This window comes from Corapipo altera, unplaced genomic scaffold (genome assembly GCF_003945725.1).
Source record: "Corapipo altera isolate COAL_440 unplaced genomic scaffold, ASM394572v1 61286, whole genome shotgun sequence".
NCBI classification, from domain to species: Eukaryota; Metazoa; Chordata; class Aves; order Passeriformes; family Pipridae; genus Corapipo; species Corapipo altera.
In genome coordinates, this window is record NW_020884907.1 from 6,472,747 (window position 1) to 6,486,493 (window position 13,747).

General features: G+C 35.5%; 1 protein-coding gene across 3 annotated transcripts in view; it reads left to right on the forward strand.

The window, feature by feature from the left end:
- SHOC1 (shortage in chiasmata 1) overlaps nt 1–13,747 on the forward strand; it is a 48,562-nt gene that overhangs the window by 11,010 nt on the left and 23,805 nt on the right. Inside the window, exons 5-10 of one of the 3 annotated variants that reach the window (XM_027652596.1) lie at nt 644–834; nt 3,563–3,725; nt 5,627–5,729; nt 6,435–6,591; nt 7,876–7,983; nt 13,310–13,552. In XM_027652596.1, the coding sequence (XP_027508397.1) occupies nt 644–834; nt 3,563–3,725; nt 5,627–5,729; nt 6,435–6,591; nt 7,876–7,983; nt 13,310–13,552 (965 nt within the window). Of the gene's footprint in view, nt 1–643; nt 835–3,562; nt 3,726–5,626; nt 5,730–6,434; nt 6,592–7,875; nt 7,984–10,912; nt 11,342–12,187; nt 12,283–12,942; nt 12,958–13,309; nt 13,553–13,747 lie in introns of those variants that run through there. The other 2 variants (XM_027652597.1, XM_027652598.1) reach the window with 2 other exon arrangements.

Below are 13,747 nucleotides of genomic sequence, written 5' to 3' on the forward strand. Positions count from 1 at the left end.
AGCAAGCACTGTAAATAATGAATGCACCCCTCACTCCTCCTTCCCTTAGATTTTATATCTGAGCTGATGTCATATGGCCTGGAATATGCCTTTGGTTAGTTTGGGTCAGCTGGCCTGGTTTTGTCCCCTCCCAGGATCCTACCCACAATGTAGGGAGGGGAAGGGATGTTGAGAGACAATGCTGATGCTGTGCCAGTGCTGCTCAGCAGCACCAAAACACTGATGTGTTATCAAAACTTTTCTAGATACCGATGCAAAGCATAGCACTGTGAGGGCTGCTTTGGGGAAATGGGCTCCAGCTCAGCCAGATCACTACAAAAAGTATACATTTAAAGTTTTGCTCTAAATGCTATGACATCAATAGATTTGATGCTCTTTCCAGCCGTTATCCTTTTGTTGAATTTAATGCTGGATGTAAACTTAAAGGGTTTTTTCTTGGGAAAGAATTGAACATGTAATTGAACTGTGGATCCAGTGGAGAGTGACAGCAGCTCTGCAATTTCTAGTCTTCTTCAGTGAATACAATGATTGTCAGGGTTCTTAGAGTATCTTTATGAGTGCTGTTGATACACTGAGAAGTCAGGAAAGTTATGACGTTACTTTTACAACAGCTTAAGTGTCAGATTTTTTTTCTGTTTTTTAGGAAACCTATCTCCTCTGTAGAGCTCCACATTAGTCATGAATTAATGGAAGTTATTCCAAGTTCAAATCCCTGCTCTCAGACTGACATAGAAGAACCCTTTTTACTTATGAATAAAATTTTTAAGGAAGAATCCACCCAAGAAAAATATTTGAAGATTTACTATGTCACTGAATTTAAAGAACCATGGCAAGGTAAAATGTTTAATTCACTGTTTTCTAAATTCTGGTAGAATCAGCTTGTTAACTTCCATAACTTTTTGTGCGGGCTCCATAGGCATTGATGAAACTGTCTGAGTAATCACAAACCTTTGCAGTTGCCTAAGGTATGACCACTGAAGGCATATTTATTCCCTGGAGAAGCAGGGCTTGTATTAGCAGTTCAAGATAGATGCAAACCAAAAGAAGTTAAACGCTGATCAAACATATGGCAGAAGGTGCCAAAAAAGTATCACAATAAGTAGATCATATCAGAAACTGAACAAAATTATAATGATCCATTATACATCAGTAAAATTAGGTCCTTGAAACATTTTCCTTGACCACATCAAGCAGAATGAAAAGTAAGCAGTTTCCACTTTGTTGCTGGGATTTTTCAAGTCTGTTGCTGTGATTGTTCAAATTGAGTAGTGTCCCTATGTATTTTCTGAAAATTGTGATTAGTAGCACCTTAACAGATATAACAGATTCTGATCACAGAAAACCAAATATTGAGAAAGTGTTTGATTCAACTGTATTGTAAATCAAAGAAAGTGATGATATTCCATTCAAGTCACAATTCTGAAAAATAAGCATATTTAAAAATGTGGAACTGCACTTCCTAGAGTCATAAAGTAGCAGCTCAGCTCAGTTTTCTATGAATTTCAAGCACTGGAATTTGTGAATTTCAAACACTACCTGGTACTTCAGCTGTAAAATTCTATATTAGGAAAGCAGTTAGGTATGTGGTAGTATCTGTTCCACTTCAGGAGGACCCTTCAGTACACATGTAAGTGCATACTTGCTTAGACATGCTTTCCTGAGATGAGGAGTAGCAGGTAAAAATGTGTTAAAATTAACAAAGAAATGCAGTCATTAAAATATTTTAATCACATTAGAAAAATTAGATTAATTGGAAAAATCCTCCTTTCTTCATACACTTTAGATACTATAGCTCCTTAAAATAAAAAAATGAATAAAAACTCTGGCTAAATTAGGAAAATAAATGCAAATCAAGGCCAAAGCTGTGCCTTATTTGACTTGATTTCATGTTAGTATATTAGGAGTTGTCCAGTTTTCTTTGAGTTAACAAAAATTAAATTAGATATTTGAGGACACAAGTTTAGATCATTGAAGTAGTCTTTATTTTCTTATTGATTTTAGCACCTAATTTTGCAACCACTATTTGATTGAATATTGAGGTGCCTCCTGCTTTGTTTTCCTAGTTGCCTAAAGAAAAGGAAGAGGAATAGATCAGGGATTTTGTAGCATATCAGAAAAAATGTCTTTTTTTTTTTATTAGAGCTACTTTTAGCTTTATAGGCTCCTAGAAGCCTTAGTAGCCTCTTCTGAACTGTTCATCTCATTAAACAGAGGCATTTTACAATGAGGCATTTATTTTTTAATTGATAGATTTCTTTATGGGAATCTGAGTCAGCAGCATAGAACAGTTAGAGAGGGGAACATAATCAGCATCTACAACTTCCAGCCACTAGGAAGGAAAGGAAGGTTGTTACAGATAGGGAGTCATCCAAGGAATGAAAGGGGGATATAGGAATGAGGATACTTCCATGTTGGTAAAAAATAAGAAAGAACAAAAACCTCACTTTACCCTTCTATGTGTATTATCCATATGTAAAATGTGTATGTAAATATTTGTGTCTACTCTATTGCAAATGTAAGGGATTGCATCAAATAGGGGTGTAGTTACTGCCTCAGTTCTGTCAGAAGAAATGAAAGTCCATAGAATCCTGTTATCATAGAATAGCCTGGATTGGAAAGGAGTTTTAAAGGTCATTTAGTCCAACCACCCTGTAATCAGCTCAGGTCACTCAGAGCCCTGTCCAACCTCACCTTGAGCACCCACAGGGATGAGGCATCAACCACCAGTCTGGACAAATTATTCCAGTGTTTTACCACCCTCGCTGTAAGAAACATCTTCCTAATATCTAATCTAAATCATCTCTCTTTTAGTTTAAAACCATTACCCCTTGTTCTATTGCAAATCTGTCCTCATCTTACTTATAGGCCCCCTTTGTGTACTGAGAAGCTGCAGTAAAGTCTCTCTGGAGCCTTCTCTTCTCCAGGCTGAACATCCCAATTCTCTCAGCCTTTCCTCATAAGAGAGGTGTTCCTTTCCTCTGATCATTTGTGCGCCCCTCCTCTGGACCTGCTCCAACAGGTCCATGTCTTTTTTCTACTGAAGACCCCAGAGATGGACACAATGCTCCAAGAGGGGAGCAGAATCACCTGCTTTGCCACTGTTGGATTTCTGGGCTGTGAGTGCACACTGCTGGCCCAGGTTGAGTTTTCCTTCAACCATCAGCCCCAAGTCTTTCTCCACAGGGCTGCTCTCAGTCACTTCTCCACCCAGCCTGTAGGTGGGCCTGAGATTGCCCAGACCCAGGTGTAGAACTTTGCACTTGTCTTTGTTGAAAATGCAAACATGGGAAAGAAAGGAAAATACCTTTTTTTTTTGACAGACATTGTATAAGAAAATAAATAAAAAAAAAGGGAAAAGAAAACCAGAGCTTATCCTGTGGACCATTGGAAGTCTAGACTTTGTTGTACTTAAAGCTTTAAAATTCTAAAATATTTAAAGCAGAAAGTACTTATTTTTTGCTGACACTTATAGTATTCTAAAAGTTGATCCACGATTCTATTTATTCTGGTAATTATTACATTTATCTTGTTTTATAATGTATTTTTTCTTATTTTTCATCAGATTTATATTTGGAAGAGGAATTTACTTTTATTGATAATCTTGAAAATTTTCGTAAAAACCTGCCAACTTTATCTATGCTTCTGAGCAGATTACAGTTTTTTTTAGTGAAAGATCCCCTTTTAGATTCTGAAGGACAGATTTTAACAGAAGAGAACATTTTCAGGTACCTACAAGTTGATGTATAATATTGAACATAAAAAATAATCTTTGTATAATGACATTGGAACATCTGTTAAATGATAACTTTGTAACTAGTTTATATTTGCAACAGGTAAAGACTTCAGCTTTTTTTCTTACTTAGGAAAAAATTACTCAAATGAAATTTATATGCATTAAGAAAACTGGATTAATGAAATTGTGTCACTTTTGCATTTTGTGAGTGTGAAGTGTACTCAAGATTTTACTTTTGGAATACTGAAAAAATGTACATCTTTAAGGGACCTCGTCCTCCCTCAAACTGATTTTACTGATTCCCTCTCAGTAAAATGCCTCTAAATTTAATTGGGCTAGGATTTTATTCATTCTTCCATGTTCCTTCTTTCTGTCGTCTCAGTCATGCTGTCAGCAAATCCATGCTCTTGCGCTGTTGAACTGTATTTCTTCAAGTTCAATTGTATTTCTTCACATTCAAGTATTATTTATTTTATGGTTTTACTCACTTTCATATTACTGAGTTGATTGAATTTAGTTGAATAATGTCTAATGTCATGAATTTGAACTAACTGATACATTAAACTGGTGTAAACTGTATTAGAAATGGGCCTAGTATGTCCTAAATATCTTGATTGTATACGTGCATGCATAAAGTCTGGCTAAATTTTGTGATAATTTACTTCGTGTCTGGATGACTGGTATCACTTCTTTTGTGCTTGGTAGGGTTACATGATTCCCAAGAAAGGTAAAGCAAATTTTAACTGATTTAACTGTACCTGTATAGCAGCAGAACAGGGAGGAGTGGGGTTGTTGGCCTGTTTTTTAAAATGAGCTCTAATCTCACACTGAGTTTTGGACATAAGACTATGTGCAAGTGTGAACACTGTAAATACCTAGTGAAGATAACATGATCCAGATTCTGCAACTACTTTCAGAAATGGCATAAAAAGTGCTAGTGTGAACCTTTACTGAAACAGCTCTGACCTCTTGGTCTGTGGTTGACTAGCAAAACCACGACCCTCCCCAAGGTGGGGGCCCAAATCGACTTGTGCAGCACACAGGGAGAGGCATTTAAACAAAGACATATAATGAAACAGACTTCTACTTAAGGTAAAATTCAGTTAGCATCCCAAGGCTGGGCGTAGAACAATTTGTACTCTTCAGTCCAAAGTATTCCTTCAGGAAAATAGTGGTGTCAGGGACTGAGGAGGAAGTTATCCCCCTAAAAAGTTGTAGTTTTAGTGTGGTGGCCACAATTGGCAAGCCTGATGAAAACTTTTCTTTCTACTTGAAAAATCTTCATCTTTTTTCTGCTTGTATCCTTGCCTCACAAGGCAAGTAGTAGCCTCACTACTGAGTTTTATTTCCAAGCATTTTGAAAGTTTTTCAGTTAAACCAGGGAACATACTTTTGGTTGTCATTTTGATTAATAATAAGCACACTCTGCCTTCACTGGTGCTGAATCATTTCTGAAAATAGAAACTAAAGGAGATAAAAGTGAAATAAGGTTGGTGTTATAGATTACAGAGATTTTATATATAGTAAAAAAATTTGACATTGGAAGAAACTTAGATCTTCAGCTTTTGCAGAAAGTGTTTTCACATGAGAACATTTATGTGATGGGTGTTGAACAATTTTAATATGAGGGGTTTTTTCTGTAACTTTTTAAGGCAGGTCCCAATATTAAGTGATTCTACTCTGCATATAATGTATTATTTCTTGAAAAATACTTTTGGTTAATTCCACAGATCGGTAGAGCATCCCTTGGAATTGCTTTCTTAGAAAAGGCATGGATTTAGAAAAATAACTTTTTGCCGTGTGTATGGCTATCAAAGCTATTGCTAAGACTTTCAATCTTAGACATGAAGTAATACAAAGAAGTCACTTACTTTCTTTTATGATCTTTTAAAGAGAGTGTTTGATTTTCCAAAATGAAATGAAGATGGAAGAGAGTAAAAATGAATTGCAGGAGATTAAAGAGAACTTCTGCACTATACCTATAAAAGAGGAAGAGGTATCATTCTGTTGTTTCATCCTATATATTATATTAGTTGTTGTTTTGTGTTTTGGGTAGGTGTTTGTTCACTTGCAAGTCATTTTACTGAATTCTCTTCATACTTGCAAAGTATTCACAGCTTTCATATTTCCAAGGTTAGGAAACACTGCTTTTATTGGTGTTTTTTTAATTGTTGGATGCTGCTGTTAGGAGTTTCCACTCTGATCAGCTGTTTCTCCTTCTTCCGGATGTGTTGGCACTGTAGGTACTTGTTACACTAAGAATACAAATTAACCAGAACAGGAAACCATGAGGTGCATGGGAAAGGGAAAGCTCCAAGATATGTTTCAGGATTTGGGAAGCCAGCTTTGCTTCTTTTATAAAAAGAAGTCAAATGTACTTTTTCCTTCATTTTTCAAAATTCTAAAACACAAACTTTCAGTAAAGGAAATGAAGATTTTACTTGACTGGGAACTAAAAGTTCAGATACACTCTCTACACTCCAGTCACTCAATCTGAAATTCTGTAACATTGCATTCTGTAACTTTGCTCCCTATTGAGCAAAGCTTTGTGTATACTGTGTAAATGTCATATGATTTCTCTCCTAAAAGCTCTGAAATTGGTTTAGAATTAAGTTATTTCAAGATTTTGAAAAAGTTTTGACTATACAGTAACATCAAAGGGGATTTACTGACCATTCTGTTGTGATTAATATTTTTTCAGTATTTCATGTTGCCTCTTGAGTTAGAATTCAGCAAACCCAGCAATGGCAGATCTGATTCTGCTAAGATTCCATCATACTTGGAATTGAACGAGTTGTTAAATGTGACCTCAGACACTATGGCTGATGAAGACCTGTGCAAAGAAGTGATCAAAGAACGTGAGGGTTGGTTTTCTTAAATGCTTGACCTGATTTTCCTTTCACTTCAACACATTTAACACAATTTGGGTCTTTGATATTGAGTTCACTTTTGAGTTACATTACAGCCTATTAAATGAGAATTCCTCTGTGTGAGACTATGAACTATTCTATGTCCAGATTTCTGAGTACATGTCTCCTCAAGGGGTAGTAAACTATTTGCCATTTGGTTCAATCCATGGTTGTGTTGTAATCTCGGAAACAAATGTAAATGAACCATGATTTGTGCTATAAAAACTACCATGAATATAATAATTTAGTCTTGATTTTTCCTATCTGTTTTTAAATTTACTTTCAGAGACATCCCTAAGAGGATTACGTGCGGTACTGTAAATCATACTGTAAAAAAACGCTTTTGTTGCACTGTAATTGTAAACACAAAAGCAGATTTCTGAGGACAAAAAGGTTAAATATTTCCATGGATAACAGGAATACTCTAAATGACAGTAGTTATTTCTTTAAAGAAATTTTAGAACTGTTTCTAAATGCTTTTATGTGATGGATAAATACAACTTTAATGACAGTTAATTGGCTAATGGGCTGATTTATATGGCAGTATTTTGTCTGGTTAAAAGAAAGAAACATTACCTGTGTTTTTGTTGTGTTCTTTTTAGTTAAAAATTAATATTTTTCCACTTTTTTGGTGGGCAGGAAGCAGCTCAAAGAAGGAAGAGTCGTGCTTCTGAATGTGGAGTGTCTGCTGAATTCTGTCTGATAGGGCACCAGTTTGAAATAATCCAGTCTCTTGTTGAAAATAGGAACAAAACTTTTAAAAGTGTATATTTGACTAGGGTAGTTTCATTTGCATTCTTATGATACATTTAGTACATACCATGTTCTGAGCTGAATGATCCAACCTCTGCTGCAGATATTTGAGGAGTTTGTACATAAATGTCAACCTACTGGAGTTTTTCATTCTTTTTTGGTAGCAAAAGAATCTACATACACAAACTCCCAGCAAACTATATTTAGGCTACTTAATTGTTCTGGAAATCACTGTAGTCATAAGAGCTTGGAATAATTCGGGTAGTGATTATAGTAGATTGCGGGGGTTTTCTGTCACCTAAGGGACAAGACTGAACACTGCTCTTATCAGCTACAGCATTTGGGGTTACTAAGCATGACTGTGATTTTTCATAACAATATATCATGGAGGTTCAATAATAAGATTGAAAGCAAAAAGTGCTCTGACAGGAAAATGTAATGAATGGTTAATTTATGGCACCTTTAAAAATCTGTTTTCAGATCTCAAAGCAGAAATTACATACAACATAGAAATTTCCAAGTACTGTCCCATTCCACAAGAGGTTTGCTCCAGTAATAGCACAAGTATGCTGGAATTCTGTGAGTCAGGTAGGAAGATCTGTATGAATCAAGGGGTGATATTTAAAATAAATTCTTTAAGCAATTGTTCCTATATTCTGTTCGTAGGAGGACATGCACTGTATAGATAAGAACATTCTCTTTGTGTAATCTACTATTTTTTACCTGCACTATAAGGAGCTAGAAGTGCCATACTGCTTTCCAGAGCTTTATAGTCTAAACACAACCAACTTTACAGTTCCCTCATGTTGCTTTTGGCTGCAAGTGATGTCTATGAATTTTGTATTTGATAGGCTTTTTGGATCTTTTTTGTCTAGCAAATTATCTACCTAGAGAGGGAGGATGAAATTTAAGACAGATTGATTAACATCAATTTGTGGAGTTAAAAAGCGCAGTATAAAGTTTGTTAAAGTCTAATATAAATGCTTTCAAAATAGGGTGGTGGAGAACAATCCAGGCAGAAGTGCTGAGGTAATAACTTCTAGATGTTCAAAGCTCCTGTGCAGACATTCTGGTTTGCAAACAGTTCTGTAATGATGTGTGATCAAGAAATTAAGTCATATAGTCAGCAGAGCTGTTTTCCATAGAAATAAACTGAAGTGTTGAATATTTGCATTGAATCCTTGCTTCTCCTTCACTGGCATTTGGAAATACTTTGTATGTGTCCACCTTTAATAGCTTGAAAACTCAAGTCATGGTGTTTACAGTGCATACCAATGCTGGGCGGGTTTGGTGTATGACTGCACAACCTAATTATCCAACCCTAGTTAAAATTTCTTCAGGTTCCAGGTGTAACCTTTGAAAATAATGTATATTCTTTGCCAGCCCAACTGTATTCCCAGCTAAATGTTGGCTGGTGAAGTGAGGCAGAAAAATGGCTATGCTGGTGGCATTTTTCACCTTTAATTAAATGTAGAAGAGCCTGTGCAAAGAGTGACGTTTACAAATGGATGTGATCTGAGCAGAGTGGCAATGCTTGAATATATATGTACCTCTCATCCTAACGTGTATCCTATCCAGGAAAAAGTCTATCCATTATTGCCCTGGGCAGCAGCAGTATTATCAGTAACCAGTGCATGTTCACTTGATAGTTTTCCGTCCAGCAGTTACTAAAATCCTTGAGAAATCTTGTGTTTTCTCCAGATCAAGAACCCCCTTATTGTCTTAGTTTCAATGTGTTTTAAACTGAACTGATAGTTACCCTCTGCAGGCTAATAGGATCATGCTCCTGATACTGTATTGCAGTGGAATTTTGGTTGGAGCAATCATATCTGTTCAAAGGGTCTGATATAAAAGCTCAATGCAAACCCACCATGTGTTGTTCCACCAAGACAAAGTTAAACTTACTTTCCAACTTGAAGTTATTGCCTAGCATGATAAACTAATCTGGGTCGAATGAGCTATCTGACTGCTCTCTGCTTCTGAGGCTGACAAATAGGAGGAGCTTAAGTGTAGTAGGTCTGAGCATTTTGAGACCTTCCTCCTGTATGCAACAGTGACAGGTTGACTTTGATCTTCTCTAGGATATTATCTGTTCTACTGGAGCTGATGTAAGAAGTCAAATAATGTTGAATTGTTTTTTAAAGAAAGTGACCACATTAATCTTTATTGACAGTTTGCTGCCTTAGCTCTGCCATTGCATCAGGCAAAATTAAGTTGTTAGGGCACAATCAGCTTCCATCTTCTTGTTCTAATTGATTTTGGTGTTTATGAGCTACCAGAAGTGAAATATGTGTGCTTGAACTCAGAGAAGAAGCGGTGATAATATAATGGCATTTTCTGTAAACCTTTCATTGTTTGCCTTTCTCTCTTGCTAGGAATAGGATCTGTTTATTGATAAAGGGCTTAAGAAACAAGAGAGTTCAATGAACCTCTGAGAGTAAGCAGAGTTTATCTAATGTAACTGATGAAAATATTCCAGTCTTAAAGGCAAAAATAACTTAAAGGCAAGAATTAATAGTATTGCTGAAAGAGAGAGAATTGTTCTTTTTAGATATGGCAGAGATATACTGTCCTGAGACCAGCTCCTATCCTATTCAAAGTAATGTGCTTAAATTGTTTATCCCCACAAAAAACAGTTCGTGAGCTGAAGTTCACAGCAGTAGTTCATGGAGCTTTTTTTGTGTTCTAAGTAAATGGGAAAGAAATTATACTGGATAGAAGTATGTTGTTTCCTTTATATCCACTTCTATTTCTTACCTTTTTTTTCTGCTTCTCTGATAGGTATTTGTGTTCTCTGGCTTTATAACATTGTCCCTTACCCTTCCTACCATACAATCAGCTTTTTAGGTCAGTCAAGGAGCAGCTGTAAGCAGCTGGACAGGTGACTGATTCATAGCCTGCTTCGTGCCAACTGGCCAAACAACGTGTGTATGAGGACTGCATCTGCTTGCTGCCTGTTAGAATGAATAGGGAATTTGTTACAAATGTTTTTCCTTACAGAGGCACTGTTTTACTTAAAATTTTTCTGACAGTTTTCACAGACCATAGAACAACTGTGGTTTTTGTTACCTCTGCTTTCTGGTTAGAAGAATGGCAGAGAGAAGAATTCTAGGACAGTCATGTAAACCACAAGTTTTTATGAAATGACACTAAAATCAGTGCAGTTGCAAATTCCTAATGTGATTTGAATAAAAACCAATAAATAATCCATTAATATATCCACATGTGATACAATTGCAAAAAAAAAAAAAAGTTAAAAGTAACTTGCAGGGAACTTTTAACATGCCAGGTTTGTTTACATACTGCTTTAAAAAAGCAGATGATCAGTTCAGTGATCGTCCCTAGAAATTTCAATGCGTACTAATTCTACTTGAAAGAGTAATTTTGTCTTTAAAATCCTGACTGTTTTTGAAGTTCCCAAGTCCGGTCATCTGTGTCTTACAGCTGCTATAACATTAGCCGAAGTTTCTCTCCCATCTAATTAACTTCATTTATGGGGAAAGCATCTAAGAAGGCCAATATCAAGACCTCAGCCATGGTACCTGATGATTTAATTATAAAAATCATCTTACATGTGAAGAGTATGCAGCCAGAATTACATCAAAGAAATGTAACCTACACATTGTTATCCCCAAACTGTCTGGAAATTGGATGTGAAGTGTTTGGGGCATAGAGCTTAAACAGTGAATCGTCCTATGAAAATATTTTGTAGTTTAATACAAAATTCCACTAGTATAAAATTCGTAAGCATGTGTATTTCATTCAAAGGTAGCTTTGTGATTTTGATTTTTTATTTTTGTTTTGGCTGGGGCATTACGTAATTTCTCGCTGAATTGAAAGATGAAATGGAAGTGCCTTTAACTCCTCCATGCAGACAACAAAGTTCATGGGTTAATTTTCTGTGCAGAGGACTTCAGGAAGAACTTCTTCCTCTCTCTGGTAACAGGTAATGAAACTTTGGTAGTGACAAATTCTACCATAAATCCTCTAAATCATACATCCTCAAAATAATTGAAAAAATAACTTTAGTCTATTATGAATAGAACATTATGAATCAATACTTATGTTGTTTGACCTGCATATATACTGTGTTTTGTGTGAAAGAGTGATGGAGTGCACAGGCCGTATCCATGGCTTTTCAGGGGAGCTTGAAAAAGGAAATGACAACCACCTCTGTAGACCTCTTTCTGTAGGGGGATTTAATAACCTGAAAATGCAGTCTCCCTTTTGAAATAGGCAACAGTAAATACCTATGTATTTAGCAAGTGTGTATATGTGTGTATGTATACATTTATAAATATGGAAAATACATACATTGCACAAGTATCACCTTCAAAATCTCCAGAAGCAATACAGGAAGAAAGTATTGTCTGTGTTTTGGGGATATCCTCCAATAATGGGGTTTGGGCCTTTTCATCCTGACACAGGATTAGGATTGCTTCATCTTTTCCTTCTCATCTTGTTTTTGAGACTAGAATTTTTTTACCTTGCTATCTTTCTCACATATGCACAAAGAATTTAAATATCCCTTTGGGGCGGGAACCACACTCTAGACAGAATTCTCACTCTGTACCACTTTAGTTCATGAATCAGCCTTGATGGGTCCTCTCACTCTTTCCTGTTTCCTCTGTATGGATAAGAACAAACATTTTGATGAACGGGAGAATGAATGAATTAACTGAAAATTTAAAGACAAAGTAGATCTTTAAAAGGCAGTTTTACATAAATCAAAATTCAACAGATAATCCTGTTAAACTTCATAACTACAAGTCTTTTTTTATGTTCTTTGTAGTATTTTGATTACAGGGCCCTCTAGGGAATACTTAGACTCTTTGGTATGGCAATCAGAGAAGTATCGGGATAATATGAGCTCTCTTTTGCTGGTCGGTAAGGATTTCTAATTGATGTTAACAAGTTCCATGTACACAGAGAAATACAGCAGAAAAGATAATGTTATATTACAGAGCACATGTTTTGTTTGAGCCATTGAAAATTATCCAATTAATGTAAGCCTCTGAAGTTTGGATTATCTGATTCTTTTAGTACATGTAAAAAGTTACAGTATGGCAACAAAGAAGTCAGTATGTCATGTACCCTTCTGTGGAGGTAGTTTGAATGAAATAAGAGTTTTATTTTATTATGACAGTGTTCAGCTCACTACTGCTAATTATATACAATAACTGTAGTAACAGTTTGGTAGAAATTTGTTAATCTGTTGAACTCTTTCCTGTGTACTATTTTCCCTTAAATAATGTTTTAAAAAGTGTATTAATCAATAGAAGAGTATGCTTCATGGAAAATAATGTTATAAACTCACAAAAGCAGAGTTCGTGTTAGGAAGCAAAATACACAAAACCAAAATAAGCTGCAGGGTATTTATGACAGCACTGGAATATTAATTACCATTATTCTTTCATTTCATTTTATTTGCTTCATTTTACAAGTGCCAGGATTAAGTTATGTATATTGACTTGTTATGTTGTCCAATTCATTTGTACGTTGATTTACAGTTTAAAATAATGTCTGGTATGCTCCTTACTACTCCAGTTGATTTTTTTTCAGGTAAGGATTCTGCTAAGTCTTTGTAAGCAGGATAAGTAAACCTACACATAATGAACAAGATAATTTGTAATTTTAATAATGCAGCTACACATTATTAGATCTGAAAAAAAATTAACCCCCCACCTGACCTTACTCATAGACACAGTAAGTAAAAAGTACTCTTACTCTGATAATGTCAACTGCTTTACTCTTAAATCTGTTCATGGACACTGAGTTACAAATGGAAGTATAAAAAAGGGATATATGGAGATATATAGTAGGTCATAATACCTGGGAGCTTTTATTTACAAAATTACATTCTGTTTCATGTTTCTAGATTATTAATATTATATGTTATTTCTGGGTTTTGTAGAGCATCAGACTGTTAACCTTGTGCCTCAGCATCATTCACTGACAGAACTGCAAGAAATGCTACCAGTTGAGACAGAAGCACCAATGCTTAGCTCTCTAGAGAAGGGCTGGTGGCTTAATTTGGGTTTAAATTCAGCAGCCATAGAAATTTTGGAGCAATTAAATATGGATGACAGTAATGCAAACAGTTTAATTCCTACAGAAATAGAAAAATTCACACAATTTACATCGTATCAGTTAGAAAGTAAGTACCTTCTTATTTTAAAAAAAGTGATAGAAAGGCAAAGATAGATACTTAGTCAGAGAATCAGGCAGTGATAGTTACATATCTCCAAGAACAAAGTAAATGAAATATTTCTTATTTTTGAGACTAAAATGTTTTACAACAAAATGAAGTAGCGACACTACTGCAGGTAAGGTGTACTTTCACAAACTTAAA